This window comes from Engystomops pustulosus, chromosome 9 (genome assembly GCF_040894005.1).
Source record: "Engystomops pustulosus chromosome 9, aEngPut4.maternal, whole genome shotgun sequence".
Lineage (NCBI taxonomy): Eukaryota > Metazoa > Chordata > Amphibia > Anura > Leptodactylidae > Engystomops > Engystomops pustulosus.
This window is the reverse complement of record NC_092419.1, coordinates 35,492,122-35,514,764: the sequence shown is the minus strand read 5'-3', so window position 1 is coordinate 35,514,764 and position 22,643 is coordinate 35,492,122. Positions and strand designations below refer to the sequence as shown.

Below are 22,643 nucleotides of genomic sequence, written 5' to 3'. Positions count from 1 at the left end.
AGTAAAATAGCTGACGGACACAGCCACAGCCACCCATTGACAGAGGGGTGGGGATGAAATCATATGCTGGTGTACTTGGTGCCAGTGTATGTTAAGTAACCCCATAGTGTCCTATCTGTACTATTAGTTGGATTACTTTGCTCCAGAATGTAGCATTAAAACTATGTGCACAGTTCTACTGGACATGAGACGTATTTTAAGATGTATTTGTGTACTACTGAGCGCTATATGAGATCATAATGGCTACTTATGCAATATGAACCTAGTGCCTAGTTCTGTTAAAGGAAATCTACCAGCAGGATGAAGGATTTTACACCAAGCACACTTACATGCTGGTATTTTTTATTTTTTTTTAACAAAAAAAGGCTTTAAATGCTATGCAAATTACTCTGAGGGGCTCCAGGCTCTATAGTCATTAATTGAGCCCGAAACCCCTCAGGCTCATTTGCACTAGTGTTAAAGCCTTTTTTTGTAAAAAAAACTTAGTGGATCCTACCAGAAAGGGCACATATCAGCATTTAAGTGTGCTTGGTTTACAATCCTTCATCCTGTTGGTAGATTTCCTTTAAGTAATGTGGCTAACATAAAAATGCACATCATTTACATGAATGCACATTTGATCAGTGAATTGCACATTTCCATTGTGTCTTAGTGTAACTGTAGACCTATAGAGTTTTTCTTGTTTCAATTCCGGGATCTAGCAATAATGTTTGGGCCCTGGTCAAACGAACATAGATGCAAGTGGCTCCTATCACATCAAGTTATCCCTCTGTTTCCATTTTAGTAAAATAGTACTAAAATAGTAATACTAGCCATGCAAGGAAATTACTTTTATATTGGAGGTGCATTTAGAACCAAAATTACCTATATCTACCTATAGATGAAACACCACAATCTCTGCCATTTTGTCTGGCAAAATGATGAAAACCAAATGGACCCCAATATAGTCGGGGGGGGGGGGGGGGGCAAAGGGATCCATCAATATCCATCATATGGTAAATTTGTCGACCTTTCAGTTTTTCTTTTCTATAATGGACCAGAAGAAAGGGAAAGGCAGATACATAGTTGATACATAGTTCACTCCACGTGAATAATTCTATGTCCTGGAAAGTGAGTAATACAGCCTGGATGATGCACATGGTCACATTTGCGATGCGATAGTAAGAGTTCCTATACATGTAAGTTGTGTGGGTGCAGTTTCCTTTCTCCCCAGTTATATCCTGTGGTTATTCTATACCTATTGTATCTTAAAATGAAAATTCCCTCACATCATAGAGAACTGGTCTATGATGGAGAGATATGATGTGAAAACACACTCTGAGATATTCATGCATTTTGATGTTATGGAAAACTCGATTGTCTGTGTAGTTGTTATCTATATGCCAGAAAGTTGTTTTGAGAGGTTTTTACAATGTTTTGTAGTCTTTTAGATACTACTTTATAAAATCATAGGAGGCTTCGCAGTAATAAGTAAGGCCTACATGAGACCACATTTGAAAACTGCACGTTGCATCGGGTGACGTGCCATGGCCGAAATATTCTTTTATTGTAGTTGTTCCTTTGCTTCTCTGTGGCCCCTTCTACACTCGCGAGTGTCCCCTTATCACACTCGCAATGCGTCCTGCCCGGATCACACGGCCCGAATGCTGAACACCAGAACTGAACTTTGCAGCGGTCGGGCCATGCGATCCGGGGAGCACGCATTGTGAGTGTAGAAGGAGTCTTACAGTCACAACTATTACGAAGGCTTCTCCAAGGCTACCAACTGGATATCTGTCTTTGGCTCCTGTTTTGCCAAGCATCATTTCCTTTTATTGGCACATTGCTTTCTCGCGCCTCAGTCCCCCTCGCCGTCGCGCCTCAGTCCCCCTCGCCGTCGCGCCTCAGTCCCCCTCGCCGTCGCGCCTCAGTCCCCCTCGCCGTCGCTCCTCAGTCCCCCTCGCCGTCGCTCCTCAGTCCCCCTCGCCGTCGCTCCTCAGTCCCCCTCGCCGTCGCGCCTCAGTCCCCCTCGCCGTCGCGCCTCAGTCCCCCTCGCCGTCGCGCCTCAGTCCCCCTCGTCGGCGCGCCTCAGTCCCCCTCGTCGCCTCGCCTCAGTCCCTATCCTCATCAGTAAACTTATATGAAATAGCGCATTGACCCAAAATAACTGCATTGACCCATAACAACTGCAAAACACCAATATTGTTACATGCCGCCATGATTTGTTAATTGACCACTGATCATTGTTACTGATCTGCCTACAGGAGAAACGATAAACCAAAGTAGTTCACAAATTTAATAATATGTAAAGACTAAATAAATTAGACTGGTGCATAGATCAATGACAATACGTATTAAAGGGGTATTCCCACAAAGACCAGATTCTTAAATATAACAAAACAACACATTCTCTAATTCACTGTTCTTAACAAACATTTCACAGCTATAATTCCAACCTGTCTCTATCAGCCCTGGTGTATACAATTTTGGGTTCCCATGGGATCTGACTGTAAATCTTCTATCTTCTATGGTCTTAAAGAGCAGTTTCTTCTAATGAATAGCTTCTGCTATCTGCACGATGCAGTGCTCTCTGCCCCTCCCCCCTGCATTACAAGACTAGCTCAGACACAGGCACTTCCTGCTGGCACGCAGCAATGTGCAAAGGCTTACTCTACAAACTACAGATAAGATCTTTATAGAAGCGGAAGGCGGTATAGCAGAGCTGACAGTGTGTGTTACAGCAGATCTATACAGAGCAGATTGTAAAACTGAGCAAAATTGTAAAGTTGTAGAGTTTTAAAAACTTTCTTTCATGGGCAAACCCCATTAACTTTTTTTTCTATGTATTCCCTCCTTCTATACTCTTTCTATATGCGTCTATGTCTGACCCCAAATTAATGCTATTCTAGGTTTCTCGGGTAACATCTCCCTTCATTTTGTGTGAAATTCTTAAATTGACAAATTCTGTGACAAATGTGGGATTGCCCCTGGTGCGCAGAACTTTTGTTTCCCCTGTGAAGTTGAGTTTTCTAGTGAGAAAAACCGCAGCGTCGCTGTAATGGCTGCAATGTGTTCATAGGACGAGCGAGCTTCTCAGAAAACAAGAGCTGGAAAATGTGATGATGATACAGATAACGGAGCTGAGACTTGGCTTTCTGTAACGTTATATCTAATCACATGTCACACTTTATACTTAGGAAAAAGTTTTCCCATATTGTAGCCAATACAGCCGACACTGGGGGTTAATGGGAAGCCCATAGTCCCCAGTCCAAACTCTACAACAGGACCCAAAGTGTGATTCTTTTCATCTATAGGAAACAGGGAGCTATTTGGGCACCTTCAAGGTCCTGCAGACATGCATATGCTGGGTTATAGAACATGTTCACCTCTTAAAGGGAATGTGTCATCAAACAAATCTATAGTGTTAAATGCTATTTAACTTTTTAGTACATTTTAAAGAATTAATTTGTTATCAAGAAAGTTTCTCTATTTTAAAAAGTTCATTTTTGGCATGGATTTCCCTCTTTTCGTCTAGTTTTTGCTATTTACCGTATATACTCGTGTATAAGCCGAGTTTTTCAGCACAAAAAATGTGCTGAAAAACGTCCCCTCGGCTTATACACGAGTCACAGGTCACTTAAAAAATACTTTAAAAAATAATAAACTTATATACTCACCCTGCGGTGGCCCCGACCTGCAGCGCTGCTCCCCCCGATGTCCGCGCGGGTCCTCTTCTGGCTTCGTGCCGGGCGCCGCCATGTTTTTCCTCCAGGCGGCGCCTAGTATGACGTCAGCAGCGGCGTGTCATACTAGGCGCCTTCCGGGGGAGAACAATGGCGGTGCCCGGCACGAAGTTAGTGAAGACAGAAGACAGGCGCCAAAGCCAGGAGAGGACCCGCGTGGACATCGGGGGAGCAGCGCTGCAGGGCGGGGCCACCGGAGGGTGAGTATATAAGTTTATTGTTTTCTTTTAATGCTGGGCTGGCTGTATACTACTGGGGGCAGGGCTGTATACTACTGGGGGCAGGGCTGTATACTACTGGGGGCAGGGCTGTATACTACTGCGGGCAGGGCTGTATACTACTGCGGGCAGTGCTGTATACTACTGGGGCAGTGCTGTATACTACTGGGGGCAGGGCTGTATACTACTGGGGGCAGGGCTGTATACTACTGGGGGCAGGGCTGTATACTACTGGGGGCAGGGCTGTATACTACTGGGGGCAGGGCTGTATACTACTGGGGACTGGCTGTATACTACTGGGGGCAGGCTGTATACTACTGGGGGCAGGCTGTATACTACTGGGGGCAGGCTGTATACTACTGGGGACTGGCTGTATACTACTGGGGGCAGGCTGTATACTACTGGGGGCAGGGCTGTATACTACTGGGGGCAGGGCTGTATACTACTGCGGGCAGGGCTGTATTCTACTGGGGGCAGGGCTGTATTCTACTGGGGGCAGGGCTGTATACTACTGGGGGCAGTGCTGTATATTACTGGGGCAGTGCTGTATACTACTGGGGACTGGCTGTATACTACTGGGGGCAGGCTGTATACTACTGGGGGCAGGCTGTATACTACTGGGGGCAGGCTGTATACTACTGGGGGCAGGCTGTATACTACTGGGGGCAGGCTGTATACTACTGGGGACTGGCTGTATACTACTGGGGGCAGGCTGTATACTACTGGGGACTGGCTGTATACTACTGGGGACTGGCTGTATACTACTGGGGGCAGTGCTGTATACTACTGGGGTCAGTGCTGTATACTACTGGGGGCAGTGCTGTATACTACTGGGGGCAGTGCTGTATACTACTGGGGGCAGTGCTGTATACTACTGGGGGCAGTGCTGTATACTACTGGGGGCAGGCTGTATATTACTGGGGGCAGGGCTGTATATTACTGGGGACAGGCTGTATACTACCGGGGGCAGTGTTGTATACTACTAGGGGCAGTGTTGTATACTACTAGGGGCAGTGCTGTATACTACTGGGGGCAGTGCTGTATACTACTGGGGGCAGTGCTGTATACTACTGGGGGCAGTGCTGTATACTACCGGGGGCAGTGTTGTATACTACCGGGGGCAGTGTTGTATACTACTGGGGACTGGCTGTATACTACTGGGGGCAGTGCTGTATACTACTGGGGGCAGTGCTGTATACTACTGGGGCAGTGCTGTATATTACTGGGGGCAGGCTGTATACTACTGGGGGCAGGCTGTATACTACTGGGGGCAGTGCTGTATGCTACTGGGGGCAGTGCTGTATGCTACTGGGGGCAGTGCTGTATGCTACTGGGGGCAGTGCTGTATACTACTGGGGGCAGGCTGTATACTACTGGGGGCAGGCTGTATACTACTGGGGGCAGTGCTGTATGCTACTGGGGGCAGTGCTGTATATTACTGGGGGCAGGCTGTATACTACTGGGGGCAGGCTGTATACTACTGGGGGCAGGCTGTATACTACTGGGGGCAGTGCTGTATGCTACTGGGGGCAGTGCTGTATACTACTGGGGGCTGTGCTGTATACTACTGGGGGCAGGCTGTATACATACTGGGGGGGTCTGTGACCAATGCATTTCCCACCCTCGGCTTATACTCGAGTCAATATGTTTTCCCCGTTTTTGATGGTAAAATTAGGGGTCTCGGCTTATACTCGAGTCTGCTTATACTCTAGTATATACGGTAATTATTAGAATTTTTTGTGTGTACAATTTTTTTTTTATCATTGATGGAAATATTAATATTACATAATTACGTATCATATTTTTTATTTACATTTTCCTGCAAGTGAGCAACAGGCATTTTTTTTTCTGGTGGGGGATATTACCACTGACAGAGAGCAGGTGATGATCTGCTACTTTGAACACCGAAATTCTTGGTGACTTCTTCCTATGAATGGTGTTCTTAATGTACATACTCTATAGTGTGAATTTTAGTGTGTTTTATGGCATTAGTGATACATCAGTTTATTGAGACATTCAGTACCAGGATGAATTACTGAGGAACTGGCTGTGTTCCAAGGTGTTCCAAAGGTGCACCAAAAAAGAAAGTTGTGCCTTCTTTCAGGGCAGTGCAGATTCATGAAGAATGGGCACAACAAATCCTTAATCTGGCGCCCCCTGCACACTACACAGGGAAACTGCACATAGTACAGACTGCACTGTTCTTAGTAAAAGTGCCCCATTATCTTTACGAGTCAAATGGTAGTTACCTTAGACTAGCTTTACTACTTAGCCGTCCCATCCGATCCCCGAGGTACGTTGTCTGACGAGGATTTGGAGTTGCCACAATTCACTAAGTTCGTGCGTCCAATTTCCTGCATGTATCGCTTCCCCGCTCAGGTCCACCGGAGTTCACCTTCTTCTTCCCGGTGCATGTAAGTGCTTGGCTTGCGACACGATTTTGAATGTTTTATCCCAAGCGTAGTCTGAATCCGTTGGATCGTCCAACGGCCCGCACCACAATTTGTGTTGCATGAAAGTCGGCGCAAATAAGTCAAAATCCGATTGCGTGCGCCAAAAAACCCAGTTAAATGCGGCGCAAAATGGAAAAAGTCTGGGAACCCGACGAAAATATGGTGTGGGGACCCTTAGTAAATGTGCTCCGTCCGTGTTTTGCATTGTGAGCATGCAAATCACATAGGGAGGCAATTAGCGACCTTTTTTTCCTGTCTATTTTGCAAATTTTTAGCATTTTGGGGCCTTTGTTTTGCTACTTTTGTTGCCATTTCACCAGGTTCAATGTATTGTTTTTCCCACTGGAGTGTCTGATGTGTCATAAGTTTCCAGATGTCAAATAGTCGCAATTTTTGTGTAAATAAACTCCGGTCAGGCGTAGGCAAGGGGGTTGCTTAAACATTTGAGACTTTTGTGCGTCTTTAGACCAAAGTCTCAAAAAACCAACAGACTTGCCTGCCTCATTTATCATCCACGAAGATAAATCAAACCCAAAAATTTACAAAAAGTCCCCAAAGCTAGACACACATTTCCAGACTTTAGATAAATGAAATGAACACGACGGGGCCCTCTCGGAATAAAACCCTCTTTACTCACCTTCTTCTCCCAGCAGCTTATCCTCTTCTTGCCCGTGCGGCACATACACTAATACGTCACCCTGCTGCAATACCGCTGCATCCTAGTGTATGTGCCCGGACTCCATTATTATCATTGGTCTCACCTCAGGTATACTAACTGATTTTTTTTATTTAACATTGCATCCATGAAAAGGAACTATTTGGCCTTTTAAGCATAGTTTTATGAAGTACTTATTTTGTGTGGGTTAATTTGAGTGGCAGGTTCCCTTGAACGCAATTTCAAAGTTCATATATATATATATATATATAAGAAATATTTCGCATAGAAGCTTTTTCTCTCCTTATCATGTCTTAAAGGACATCTACCACCAGGATAAAGAATTGTAAACCAAGTACACTGATATACTAGTGTGAGCCCCCTCTGACAGGATCTGCTTTTCTTTTTTTTTTTTTAGCTTCTTAGGACTTTTTTTTAACAATAAAAAGGTTCAAATTATGCAAATGAGCCTAAGGGGCCCCAGACTCTATAGATGTCAATGGACTTTGGAGCCCCGGAGGCTCATCTGCATAATTTTTAAACCCTTTTTTTCTTAAAAACAAGCTACAAGAAGCGAAGCTTCTGCCAGAGGGGGCGCACACCAGTATGTCAGTGTGTTTGGTTTACAATCCTTTATCCTGGTGGTAGATTTCCTTTAAAGCTGATATCATAGTTTTTTGCAGTTTAGCAGTAACTTTTTCCTAGATGCTTTGCTATCCAGGGTGAACTTCTTAGAATGCAAATTAGTAGACTGTGCTTTGTACAGACACTGGGGAGTTCAGCTCTGAAGCCAGCAGAATTATTAATGCAGCTCTTCACTACTATCAGTACTGTAATGTAATGTATGAAGAAACTTACTGATTGTTCTATGTAGATTATATCTTCATACATTGCATTGTAAAATATTCATCAGTTTGCTATAGACATAATGAAGAATCTAATGCATATGGACACAGCTGGGATGTTTTCATATTTTAACATACCGTAACTTATAATTTATTATTATTTTTTTTAAAATAAAGAGTGCTAAAGAAAAATCCTGTTTCTATTTACTTAAACCTGCACGCCCAGCCGATCTGAGGATGCATATATATAGGCAGGGCCGGATTAAAGGAGGGGCTCATGGGGCTCGAGCCCCGGGGCCCCCACCACTTTCACTTTTTAAAGGGGCCCCCACCAGTTGGCAGGCTACATACTACAGGGGGCTGGAAGGCTATACACTTCCAAAAGCATTGTTGGAAAGGCCCCCACCAGATTGAGTCCAGGGGCCCACACCACCCTTAATCCAGCCCTGTATATAGGAGGGAGTCAGGAAGGATTGTTAAAGTGATCATTTTACTTCTTACCTGTACAATGAGATGACAATTCTTGTTCCACGTATCAGGTGTAACCTAGCGACAGCATCAGTGAATAACTCCCCAGCTAATGAGCCGAGGATGATATAATGGGCGGCTGTGAAGTTATGTATCCATGAAAGCTTTGCAATGGCCTATTGAGTGGCTCAATCATAAATTATCTTTAATGTGTCATTAGTAATCTAATCATAGCAACGCCAGAAATCGCTCATTAGACCTGGGCTACCCTGATGTCTTTCGAGCGTAACTGATTGGTTTTATTAACTACCAAGCGGTGGCTATATATTGTGCACAGCTTCTGTCACTAAATAGTTAAAATCAATCTAAAGCGCTACAAAAAGCACTACTAGAATTGCTGAAAAGTTCACTTTTTTCCCAATGACACGGTCTTCTTTTTTTTTTTTTTCTTAATTTTTTAAAAATATTTATACAGGTTTTTTTTTTTAAACTGCTATATATCAAAAATGCAAAAAAATATCAATAAAAAATGTATGGTTTTCTCTTCCAATCCGATTTTTTTTTTTCTAAACCATAATTTTTTTAAAATCCATTTTAAATACCCATGTAATATTACAAAAGACTTGTCCAACACAGGTCACATGCTGCACCGTAGCAGGAAGGCATGTACGTTTTAGGCATTTTCTAAGCCTTCTCCTCATTACACCTGGAAAATAAATAAAAATGCATCAAAGATATACATTTTTCTTATTTTTTTCATGCAATTTGGACCACACACGGCTTCCCTGGCTAAATTCCCTCTAATAACATAATACAAGTCATCATTTTTGTATGTGGTTTACCCACTCATCCTGTGTAATGAGCGGATCCGAACTTCCTGTTGGGGTTAGGGTATGCCCCACATGACCCCGACTTATTAGCTCCAACAGCTACTAGCCATGGCTGTGATTGGCCAAGGGGACACATGCCCTGGCCATGTGGGGCACACCCAAACCCGAACGGGAATGCAGAACATATAAGCATAGATGAGTTTGGGGGCTAGACGGTCGGCGACCCAAAATTGAGTTATTGGAACTATGTAGTTTAACGCTCATTAAAACTTTTCTGTATCCTTTCATGTTAAAGACCCAGTGTCAGGAACTGAGGAAGAGGAAACAACTGGAGCTACAGATCCTGTCTGAGCCCATCCAGGGTTGGGAAGGAGAAGACATAAAGACATTAGGAAGTGTTGTGTATATGTCACAAGTTATGGTACAATATGGAGCAAGTGAGGTACGTAACAGTAACACTAGTATCTCTAATAGTAATACTAGACCCTCTTCTGTCACCCATAGACTATAGTGGTATAAACTAATATTAATTAATCAATTTTAATTTCCTTATATTTCAGAATTTTATTTTGGGTTTCAATTAATTAACTAATAACACAATAATTGTTGCAATAATTACAATAAAATTCTGATTTTTCTAAATTGATGTTTCGGAGTAAATTTACCATTGAGTGCTACCAGTAGAGAGTTTGCCCTGCGCATGGTCAGTATTAGGCTTTGAAGATATACATCCCTAACTAGTAACACCAAATTGGCAATTTATTACAAGGACTGAGGGATGTTACCAGAGCCCCTTTGTGATGCAGAATCACAGGCTGTTACAGTGTGCAGGAGCCCAATGTGTTCTGAAACTTCCTCTGCTGCATTGAGATTTCATGAGGTAGAGGGACTGTGAAGTACTGAGGGAGGGGAGGGAGTGATATTGTAATAGCCTGTGAAGCTACAGCACGGAGGGGCTCTTTTAATGCCCCTAGATTCTTTCTGACTCATCAGCATAAATGTAAAAGTTGATTTTAGTAGGCTAATGGATAACAAATAAAAGTAGTTTACCACAGTCACAGTGCCTGGATCTGTAAGTAAGTGTCACTGGTTTATCATGCCGAATTTATATGGTAGATTTAATTTAAGTGATAACCTGTTGGGTGCTTCAAGGGAACCTGTTGGCAGAAATTGGCCTAATATGCCACTACCAGTATCTTACCAAGCAACTGAACACTTTCCAGATTGTGCTTCTTTCATGACCCAGTATAGTGGCATCATCCAGAAAATAAACTTTGAAGGGAGATGTAATTGGTTTTATAAAGTCAAGGAGGCGGAGATTTTAACATTGAGGTCAAGATCTCTCTTCCTCAGAAAGCCCCTTCACTGTAATTCATGGTCCTGCATATAGAGACATCACTAACCAGATCTTTTGAACTCCAATACATGATGTCAATCACATAGGAGGAGGCGTTTGTAGCTCCCCACCTTGACTTCAGTGTTTAAACTCTCCTCCTCCTTGTCTTTACAGAACCAATTAACATCTCCCTTCAAAGTTGATTTTCTGGATGGTGCCATCACACTGGACCATGAAAGAAACAATAACTAGAAGGTGTTACACTGTTTGATAATATACTGGTAGTGGTTTATTAGGCCTATTGCTGATGACAGGTTCCTTTTAATGATAAATCTGGCTTAGCAGGTGCAATGTTGAACTAGACATAATAGTTTATGCTTAAAAGTAACTTAATGTATCGGTACAACCCCTTTAACCTGAAAACTGTATTAAATTTAGTGGGTAGGAAGGAGGATTATATGTCATTTGTGTCATCAGATATCAAGACACTTTGTACATTTGCCTTCCATGTCGATTGTAATTCTTCCAGTGCACTTAAGCCAGAATTTAGATTGATGCATCTCCCTGGTGTGTCCGGTCTCTGTGGGATTTGTATGCCGCTGTGGTGCGGAGCGTGTTCCTGATACTGATTGTATGTTATCCATCTTCTCTAATCAAGGAAAGAGAGGAACGCTATTTTATGTTGTTTCCCAACGCACTTGTAACGCTGTCTGCCAGTCCACGGATGAGCGGCTTCATTTATCAGGTATTATAGAGATTGTTCTTTGCTGATTCTTTGTGTTTCCACAATATAATTGCCTCATTTTACAGATCACACAGCTTCAGTTACACCCAAAGGTTGCCTTTAACTATAGCGATCGTGAGACAGACGCACATGAATATTAATAGGTGTATTCCCGGGCAGTGTCCTTGGAGGAGCCCACATCGATAGCACAGAATTTATCATAAAGATTTATACATGAACGTGGAGTTTAATGAGCCTGTATACATGCGCTCCGTAGGACAGACCCCATAAACAATAGCAGAACAGTTCTAAAAATTGGAACAATGAAGGCAACACTACATCAAGTAAAATGTCTGAAGTAGAGTCCCAGAATTTCCTAAACTTTTATGTAGATTAAAATCTTTAAAAAAGAAGATATAAAGAATATCATCGAAGGCACTTTAAATAGAATAGATGGATAGATGTATTCGCTAGAACTCGGCTGTAATCCGTCAGTGCAAGACAAGAAATTTGCAAACAAATAGTTTTTTAAACCACACCCATTTTCTCAGAGCCACACCCATTGTCTTGTAGCCACACCCGTATTAATATAAGGCATTATTCTATGTCACTCAAATTGAGGGATATCTAAGTCTTGAGCCTCATGCACACAAATGTGTGGATTTTGTGTTCCACAAGCAGTGGGCTGTGTCCTGTTGCTTGAGTCCCTTCTGACTTTGACGATGTCATGGTGACTACCCCCACCACACAGACGGAGGGAATAGGACCTGCCCTATCTTTTGTGGTGGAGGCAGTTAGCACACTCCCGGCTTGCACCGCACTGTAAGCAGGCACAATAGAAGTAAATGGAGCTGTAAGTTGGCGGCAGTTGGTAATAGTTTGTGAGCATGAGGCCTTAAACCCTTCATGTCCATTCAATGTAAATATAAGTCGATCGGTTGTGGGGAGTATGGAGAGGGCTCACAGACCGAGCCTTCTCCATATGTGGCGGGTCTACGCTGTATTATACAGCAGACACCTGAGGGCAGCTGCTGTTGCCGGTGCTGGCACCGATCATGGCAGTCAACTTAGGTGGTCGAACCCGACTGCGCCACCTAACAGTGTCAATGGGGCTATAGGCACCAAAGATAGAATTCCATGGATCTTTGGTGTAAATTCTGATGACTTTTTACTATAACCATTGTATAACATCACTTACTGTTGTGCCACAAAGAGGATCCATTGTCTTTTTATGGTTAAATCACTGTAATCAGACGATTACTTCATCTTCTTACGTCCATATTGGTTTTTAAGGGAAGGTTACCACTAACGGGTATGTCCGTGATGAAGCTGGAGGAGACTGATACAAGCAGCAATGCTTATGAGATTTCAGGTGAGTTCTCATTCCTCCATGTAAGATGTTATGTATTTTATACATTATTAGAGAACCTGTGGTAGACTGTATATGGCATATGAGATGGCAAATGACTGTATTTAAAGCAAATTCATCAAACTTCAAGCAAAACTTTTTTACTTCAAAATTGACATTAAAGGGTTTTTCCAGTTTTATAAATGGAGATAAAACAGTACTCAACTTCCTGTCATGACACATAGGGGTGTAACTACAATGGTAGTAGCCATTGCAGCCGCTATGGGGCCCACGGTGTAAAGAGGCCCTGTCATCCGACCTAACACTAATGAATGGAGAATGTGCGCATATATATATTATACTGCACATTGTACAGTATAATATGTATATAACATATATATGCTGTATATGTGTGTATGGTATGTATACACTTTATGTGTGTATATATGCTGTACGTCTGTATATGCCACTGTATGTGTGTATATGTGATGTGTATATGCTCTATAAGTGTGCGTATGAGTGTATAAATGTGTGTAAAAGTGTATACATTTGTGTGTGTATATGAAGAGCTGTATGTTTATGTATATAGGTATATAAATATGTGAGTATATATGAATGTGATATTTATATATTTAAGTGAGAAGTGGGGCCACATTCAGAAATCTGCTATGGAGCCCTGCTTCTCCTAGTTACGCCACTGATGCCCCCACTATGACCGCTTTAAGGTGTTGCAGTATAGAGGAGAACCCCTTTCATTTTTCTCCTCAGGATACCCCTTGCCTCCATTTTTATGTTCCAGCCATGTGTGCTTGTTTGCATGTCTTCATATATTGTATTTCGTTTCCGTTTAGGTCATATGATAGAACGCATTGTGGTCTACTGCAATAATAGCCAGGACTGCCAGGAATGGCTTGAGCATCTGTGCAGACTAACCAAGTCTCCTGGTTCTCATGCCTCATTGTGTAAGACGCCATCCTGGCCAGGTCACTCGGTAAGTGGTAAGATGTCTACCCCCTAATTTATTTATTTTTAAAAAAAATTTTAACGAATTTTTATTTGGTGAGCTTTATGCTTGCATAGGTTTCAGTATAAAATACATTAACACTAGGAACAATGTCCTGGAAGCCATAGCTGAGCACTTTTTACTTGCCTACAAGAGGGAAAGGAATGTTTTATGTAATTTTATTTGTAGGCCATGTGCATACAGCGTCCGATTGTGCCACCAGTGTTCCTTCCAGTGAGCCCTAGTTCTAGCCAAATACCGGATCACGGAGATGACACAAATAAAAAACCTAATTCATAGGAGGGTCTATTTCCCAGGGAAGATGAAGGGTGGCCCCCAGGAATAAATTGAACCCCAATCCAACTCTGTGTGCACATGTGAAGGATTTGAGGAACATTAAAGGAGTTGGGCCCTATCCACAGGATGGGGATCTTAGTGGTGGCAACCCCAGGGATCCATTAGACCCCTGTTGTACCCAAAGTGACCAGAGCATCCAACCACACATGCACAGGCTGTTTTGTTCATCTCTATCGAGCTGATGGCGATAGGCGAGTACTGTGATTCCATCTCCATTTATGCCATAGAGATGAACAGAGCAGCGGGCGCATGCACAACTTGTGTACAATGGTGGTACAACGTACACCTCTTCTCGTAATCCATGGGAATCTCATGACTGAGCCCCCCACGATCACCAAGTTATTTACCATTAAAATCGAGCATAATAAACTGTGGCACCGTGGCTGTGGTAATCTTCTTATATTTGTTATGCATGGTCTCTTTCTTCTAAAATGAATGAAAAAAAATATGCTAATGAGCCTGAAGGCCCCTGTGGGTGTTACCAGAGCCCATCTGTGGTCTATCTTCAGACACTATTCTAGTTTATGTAATCTTACTACAGCAGAGGACGTTTCATAGGAAGTGGGAGGGGTGGGAAGTGCTCCAAGCACTTTGTAACAGCCTGTGAACCTACACCATGGAGGAGCTCTGGTAACCCGATAAGAGCGTTTCAGGCTCATTAGCATGATTTTTAAAAACTAGATTTTGGAAAGGCCAAAGAAGATAACATCAGTCACGGTACCTTGATCTAAGAGCAAATATCCCTGGTTTATCATGCTAGGTAACTTAAATCCAGTTACAAGAGCTTGTCAGAAACTCCATTTGCAGTAACTTGAAGTGGTATAGGTAGAAAAAGGTAAAATGGAAGGCAGGATTTCTAGACACGGTCATCCTAGTCCTTTCTCAATATTCTCAAAATTAACAAGGCTAATTCGAGTACCATATCAATGATTCACATATTTAACCAAGATGTTATGTTGATTTTTTTTTAAATATTTTTTTCGTGCCATAGGTAACAGATCGAAAGACCCGACCTCCTTCTCACCACACAATTCCGGTACTTCCTCGTGGCCCCCTGGAACCTCCCAAAATCTATAAAACCTGGACCCTGAGTTGTCTCCGGCCAGCTCCTCCACTTAGACCATCTGCTGCGCTTGGCTATAAAGAGGTATAAAAGTTTCTCGCTGTGAGAGTAGTTTACACTTCTGTAGCTGAACATGACGACTTTTGTTTTCAGTTTCTCTAATTTTGTTTTGTGATTATAATTTTAATGTGTTGCAAAAGTACAGTAATTATAACACCCCGACTAGAATCCCCATAATTACTATGTGAAACAAGTGTTAGGTACTTGCCACTGAAATAGTTACTGAATGACATCTGAAGTAGCTACTGTTCAGAAAAGAAAAAGTCTGACTCCCTAGTGCCGCAACAAAATAAAAAGAAGCAGGCAATGGCACGACCTGGAAGTTCTGAAGACAACACTGTTCCACTGAGAGTGCTCTGATAATATCTTGAAGGACTACAAGTTAGGTTCAGAGCGGGTGAGGGGAAAGGAATTTTAAAGCATATTCAACCATCCTAAACCTCTTTTCCCCAACTTTATGATTGAGTAACATTTCCTTAGCAAAGTTCTGTGCTAAATCATATTCAATCATCCTAAGCCTCTTTTCCCCAACAATATGGATGAGGGACATTTACTTCGTATGTTCTTTAGCCCATAGCTTATCGTCTGATACTAAGTTTTCCCTGTCTTCCCACGCATAATTTCTCCCCTCTCCTCTGCTGTGACTGTGCGTGGCTATGAAGACTGCAGGCGCTATGTGATGACCTCATTGTGCCTGATAGCATTAGTACACAGCCATGGCAGACTAGAGAAGCAGACTGCTATGGAGGAAACAGGGAAAGGTGAGTATCAGTCCTTACCTTTTTGGTCACAGGGTAGGGCTGTGGCCTGGTGGCAGGGACCCCTGGTATAAAGCACAATGGGGGTCTGATACATGAGTTGAATCTATGTTTGGTGAATTCCTGGAGAACGTTACCTGCCTTTTGCAGGAAAAAGGATAATTCTATGGGGTTATTATTTCTCTGTGGTATAGCCTCAAAATCTCGATCATACAACATTCCATGAGTTTTAGGAAATTTTATGGCTCCAACTTCTTCTGAAAGAGTTTTTTTTGGTTTTAGCATGACAGTGTACAAAACATGGTCAACAATGGCAAGATTGTAGAAGTTTTTTGTGGAAGATCTTGATTGGCTGCACAGAGATCTTAGACCCCTTTCACACCTGGGTCAGTGCTTTCCATTACACTTTTCATTTCAGGTTTTCCGTTTCACTCTCGGTTCCCCATAGGCTTCCATGTACAAATGGCTATGTACACTATTTCTACTAATTAATTATGGAACAAACGCAGGTGTGAATTTAGCCTAATAGATTTTGGGTTAACTAGTATAGAGACTGGAAGCAAGGCCTTCTCCACTGACATTACTTTTTGAATTTTGAAAAATTTCCACTACTAAATCTTGTAGAAAGTCTCCAGAGAAGATTGCAAGCTTCAGCAAGGGGTGACAAGCTTTGTATTAGAGCCTTACATCATACAGAGTAGAATGACCTAAAAACTCTGCTGGGTGTCATGTGAAGTTGGCCCAATAATGTTATATATAATGCATATATATGCAACATTATTGGGACAACTTCACATGACACCCAGCAGAGTTTTTAGGTCATTCTACTCTGTATGATGTAAGGCTCTAATACAAAGCTCGTCACCCCTTGCTGAAGCTTGCAATCTTCTCTGGAGACTTTCTACAAGATTTAGTAGTGGAAATTTTTCAAAATTCAAAAAGTAATGTCAGTGGAGAAGGCCTTGCTTCTATATATATATTATCATGTCAAAGGAGTATTCCCAACTGGGCATTTACATTTCATTTAATTCATCTGCCATACATAATATTTCTTCAATTATATGTTAGTCAACAAATTTATGTATATGAAGATGATGTCCTATAATTATAGCCATGTTGTCCCTTAGTAACAAGAGAACTGTCCTTGGATACGACCACTCCCACACCCTGGCAGTGGTAGCCACATATTGAGTCCTTCCTCACCACCTGGATTTAGTTCTCATTACCACAGGGCGGCTGTGGGACATGCCAAAACTCCTGCTCATTTCATATTCAGTAAAAAAATCATTTCTTTGTGCAATCACTCCAGCAGAGGTGGTCGTATCCAACGGCAACTATCTAGTTTCTAAGGGAGAACATGGCTACATTTATGGGAAATTATCCTCCCGCGGTACATTTTTTTTAATAACATCCAACTGAAGAAATGTGTGTATATAGGAGATTTATTCAATGAAATGTGAATGTCCAGATGAGAGTAACCCTTTAAGTTAACACTGTGCCAGGCAATAGAATCTTTATAGACAACAAAACCATACCAATCGTTAGGCTTCATATCTAGTTGCATTGATGACCTCGATTCAGGGATCTGTCCAGACTTGTACATGATACAACATTATGTGTATTTATAATCTGGTCAACTCTTTGGGTGTGATACTTTACGGAAACAATACAGCTGTGGAAATTTGTTTATACATATTTATGCTTCTGTTTCATTATTATTTTTATGGTAAGTTGAGAATTATATTATTACTGGATACAGGCGGTCCCCTACTTAAGGACACCCGACTTACAGACAACCCATAGTTACAGACGGACCCCTCTGCCCACTGTGACCTCTGGTGAAGCTCTCTGGATGCTTTACTATATTCCCTGGCAGCAATGATCAGCTGTAAGATGTCTGTAATGAAGCTTTATTGATAATTCTTGGTCCAATTAAACCAAAAATGTTGAAACTCCAATTGTCACTGGGGCAAAAGAAAAAAAATTGTCTAGAACTTCCATTATAAAATATACAGTTTCGACTTACATACAAATTCAACTTAAGAACAAACCTCCAGACCCTATCTTGTATGTAACCCGGGGACTGCCTGTATGTGCATCTAGAAAACAGGAAGCGCTTGAAGGTCACCCGAGACGCGCATTTAGTTTTGCTTAGAGTGTGTTTTAAAAGCTGACAACTTTGCACATGTGATTTTATGGAAAGTGTCAGACTTCCTGTCTCTTATTATAAACCTGCAGCCTTCAAGTGGAAGTATAGGCCAGGTCTGGACCCTCTTGAGGGTCTCTCTTCACGAGTGGTAAACCATCAAACCCCTTTCTGTCGTCTTAGTTACCAGTGTAACAGATTTAGGTTGACACAAACCTTGTGCCCTTTCTTAGTCAGCAAATTACTGTTTTTACTATCACAGAAACTGAAATGTCGTATTCTTACACAAGAAATTAGGTTATATATGGCAGATCAGATGCCGCAGTGCCCCTATAACTGCACCTATAGCAGGGACAACCAATAGGTTTGCATTCAAATGCTCCAAAACAACGGCAGACACAAAATAGGATAATTATCAAGACTCGTAAAGCAGCCTAATATATGGTGAGCCACACACCTTGTCCTAAATGAGGGGCAAGGCTTCTAGGAATCTTGACAAGCCCATAATCAGTATAGATTTCGGTCATCAAGTTCACCGAAACAGAGGCTTGATGGTAAATGTGGTGAATACACATGGAAAAACCTTGCTTGTTTTAACATTTTTAAGCAGCTACCGGTAAAAATTACACAAATCTTTGATTTGGGACTTTTTTTTTTTAAACAAAATCAAAATGTTTCAACTTATTATTAAATACCCCTCCATCATATCTCCATGATAGTCATGCTCATAATGCCTCCGTAATGGTGACCGTCATGGTGCCTCCGTAATGGTGACCGTCATGGTGCCTCCGTAATGGGGACGGCCAATGACTGTGATTGTCCCAATGTTCTACTAAGGCCTCATAAGCGCTATGGTCTCAACATCTCATAACTGTTAGGGCATCAATGACCATATCTGTGATACAGACATGGTGCCTCACTAGTATTGACGGCCATGGTGCGTCCGTTATGGTGATGGCCATGGTGCGTCCGTTATGGTGATGGCCATGGTGCGTCCGTTATGGTGATGGCCATGGTGCGTCCGTTATGGTGATGGCCATGGTGCGTCCGTTATGGTGACGGCCATGGTGGCCCCGTTATGGTGACGGCCATGGTGGCCCCGTTATGGTGACGGCCCTGGTGCCTCCGTAATGGGGACGGCCATGGTGCCTCCGTAATGGGGACGGCCATGGTGCCTCCGTAAGGGGGACGGCCATGGTGCCTCCGTAATGGGGACGGCCATGGTGCCTCCGTAATGGGGACGGCCAATGACTGTGATTGTCCCAATGTTCTACTAAGGCCTCATAAGCGCTATGGTCTCAACATCTCATAACTGTTAGGGCATCAATGACCATATCTGTGATTTCCCAGTACACTGTTATTTCCTCTTAAAATCAAGGGATGTACAAGCAAGAGCTGTCTGTATGTAAATGCTTTACCAGACAGACTTGTTCATGACACTTGCCTATTCTGCTAGGAATATGGGAGGTACCATTTTACTTCAAGAGAATCTCCTAAATCTTGTGAAGTTATATGTAGTTGAGATCCTTCCCTGCTGATCTTCTCATCTTTCTGAATGGCTTAAGCAACAAAGGCATTCCACCTTGTATCACAAACCTCTACTTCATTTCATAATCAAGTCAAAATGTCATAATTTTTTGAGTATTTGGGAGCAGCATGACAACTTTTCTGATTCTTGTCATATACTAATGTTCACTTGCAGATAGCAGATTGAACATACAATAACTACAATCTGTTGACAGCTTCTTCTTAGGATAGGATAGGTAATACATTGTATGTATTATCAGTGGGGGTCCCTCATCCAAAGCATCACTGATCATCAGAATACAGGGCCAGCAATGCAGTCCTTAAGCATGTGGCTCTATCTGGTACTCCAGACACTAATTAAAAATTGAAGACTTCAAGGGAACTTGTCACTAGGGACCTCATTTTCACTTAAGAGAGGTTGCAGAAGCCCATTACAGCTGGATTGCAAATATGTCTTTCTGTCTACTCTAAGCATTTGCATTACAATATAATTGTTTTAAGTTACCTGGCTTCCTGACAAAATCCACTGTGTAGTCCCAGAGGTTGGGCTTTGGTTTGGATGCATTTCAAAAAAACAACATGTGACCTGTCTGTGCTGTGGACTCCACAGCTCTTGGCCCCCACCTTTGTGCTACTTTGCAGGGACAGAGGCCACAGAGGTCATTAGTGGGGGAGTGAGGAGCTGTACAGGAAAGCAAAGGTGGGGGCTAAAAGCTGAGGAGTCTGCAGCACAGACAGGTCATGTGTTTTTTTTTATGCATTCAAACCAAAGCCCAACCCCTGGGACTACACAGAGGATTCCGTCAAGAAGCCAGATAGGTTATAACACACAATTATATTGTAGTACAAATGCTTAGAGAAAGCAGAAAGGCATATTTACAATGCAGGAGTAATAATAATAATTCTTTATTTATATAGCGCCTACAGATTATGCACAGAGCTTGCCAAATTGGTCTCTGTCCCCAATTGGGCTCACAATCTAAACAACCCACCAGTATGTTTTGGAGTGTGGGAGGAAACCAGAGGACCCGGAGGAAACCCAAGCAAAGACGGAGAGAACATGCAAACTTTTTGCAGATGTTGACCTGGGCGGGACTTGAACCTGGGACTACAGCTAATGGGCTTTTGCAACCTGTCTTTAGTGTGAGAATTAGGTCCCTAAAAAAATTAGGTCAGTTTCCCTTTAACCTAACTGCTGGAGATATCTTTTGGGCCATTTAGGTGAAATAAAGAAAGTCTTGGCTTTGAAGATTCAACTAAATGCAAAAATGGTCAACTTGGTGGATAATTAGAATTTTTCAGGTTGGATAGCTACAGCTTCCTTCTCCATTATAGGGGTTAATGGTATACAGGCAGTCCCTGGGTTACGTACAAGATAGGGTCCATAGGTTTGTTTTTAAGTTTAATTTGTAACTTGAAACTGTATATTGTATAATTTGAAGTTCTAGACAATTTTTTTTTTTTTTTGCCCCAGTGACAATTGGAGTTTCACATTTTTTTGCTGTAATGGGACCAAGGATTATCAATAAAGCTTCATTACAGACGCCTTACAGCTGGTCATTGCAATCTAGGACTAAAGTAACATCCAGAGAGCTTCACCAGAGGTCAAAGGGGGCAGAGGGGTCCGTCTTTAACTAGGGGTCGTCTGTAAGTCGGGTGTCCTTAAGTAGGGGACCGCTTGTATTAGGGATATCCTAGATCAGTGATGGCGAACCTTTAAGAGACCGAGTGCCCAAACTACAACAAAGACCCGCTTATTTATCACAAAGTGCCAACACAGAAATGTAATTTGTGATTTATACTCCCTTCTCTGTCACAGTTTTCAGTGATAGCAGCCCCTGAGGCACCAATAAAGCAGAAAATAGTCCCAGGTAGAGCTGTCACTTTATAATAGCTCTGTGCACAGCAAGTCCTGGGCTGTCTGGGACTGCAGGAAGATACCTGGAGTCATCTCTGGTGATGGCCTGAGTGCCCACAGAAAGGGCCCTGAGTGCCACCTCTGGCACCAGTGCCATAGGTTAGCCATCACTGTCCTAGATGTTCTCTTACAGGTCAACTTAAAGTGTATAGTTAGGCCCTTCACAGATTTACCCCTATACCCTATGGACATCCCTATGTTCACGGGGCCAAAGAAAGAGATATTTTATTACAAAATTTATTTCCATATTCCAAAGCACCCCCCCCCCCCTACTAGTCCTACGAGCCACTTTGCGTGGATACATTTTAAAAGTGATGCATTGCTACACCAGTGTTGCACTTTTTATCTAGATCAGAGATGGTCCCGATGGCCAGATGTCTACTGATGATAAATGAATGGCATACCCTGGCAATATTCCTCCATTTGGGAATAACCCTTGACCAGACCAATTACTTCCCTTAGAAGACAACGTGTGTTATCACTCAATGCAGAAGTGAAAATAGAACATATAATCCAACAAAGCTTTTACCAGGTTCCTAGCACAGAACTTCTCTACTACAAGGTTACTAAGCATGAGGTGAAGTTATTTTGACAGTGTCGCACCCTGGAAGAACAGGAAAGACGGTGGAGTGACGTATAGCCCACTCGAAAGCTGTTTCCTTATAGCATTACGTACTTTTCTTGGAATAAAAAATTGCTGCCATTTTAGTCTGCTATCTTCTTACATATATTCTTTTCTCTTTCTACATATTTATTTTAGAGGATGTCTTATATCTTAAAGGTAAGGGTAGAACCAAATTGTTTTTGCTGCAATTAAAAAGCTTTGCCCCCTCCCCCCTGCCTTTAGTTTTCTTGCTTTTGTCTGTCTTAATCTCAACCAATCACAGTGTGGTCCATGCAGAACTAGGCTAAATAAGTTAGATTCTGATTATTTAAAAAAAAAAAAAGTCAAAAATTTACCTGGGAATATAAGGTCCTGAGTCGCCCATTGAAATCCTTTAATTTTCTTTTTTTCATGTATTTAAATTATCATGTGAAAAATTTATTTGACCATCAGTAACTAATAAGTTAGGTCAACCACTATCCCGAAGCACTATTATCTGCTGGCAGCAGATAATTGTGTTGTGATTCCCCCCCCCCAATTTAATCTGTTTGTTACTGAGGTAGTTGGTGCACCTGAGCACTGCTTTACTAAACTCTACCAATTCCCTC

General features: G+C 42.3%; 1 protein-coding gene across 3 annotated transcripts in view; it reads left to right on the top strand.

The window, feature by feature from the left end:
- Positions 1 to 22,643, top strand: part of ARHGEF6 (Rac/Cdc42 guanine nucleotide exchange factor 6) — a 91,550-nt gene that overhangs the window by 52,267 nt on the left and 16,640 nt on the right. For 2 of the 3 annotated variants that reach the window (XM_072125314.1, XM_072125315.1), the window contains exons 12-17: positions 9,487 to 9,633; positions 11,186 to 11,272; positions 12,545 to 12,623; positions 13,451 to 13,590; positions 14,951 to 15,106; positions 22,192 to 22,212. In XM_072125314.1, coding sequence (XP_071981415.1) covers positions 9,487 to 9,633; positions 11,186 to 11,272; positions 12,545 to 12,623; positions 13,451 to 13,590; positions 14,951 to 15,106; positions 22,192 to 22,212 — 630 coding nt within the window. The remainder of the gene's footprint in view (positions 1 to 9,486; positions 9,634 to 11,185; positions 11,273 to 12,544; positions 12,624 to 13,450; positions 13,591 to 14,950; positions 15,107 to 22,191; positions 22,213 to 22,643) is intronic. The other variant, XM_072125313.1, reaches the window with a different exon arrangement.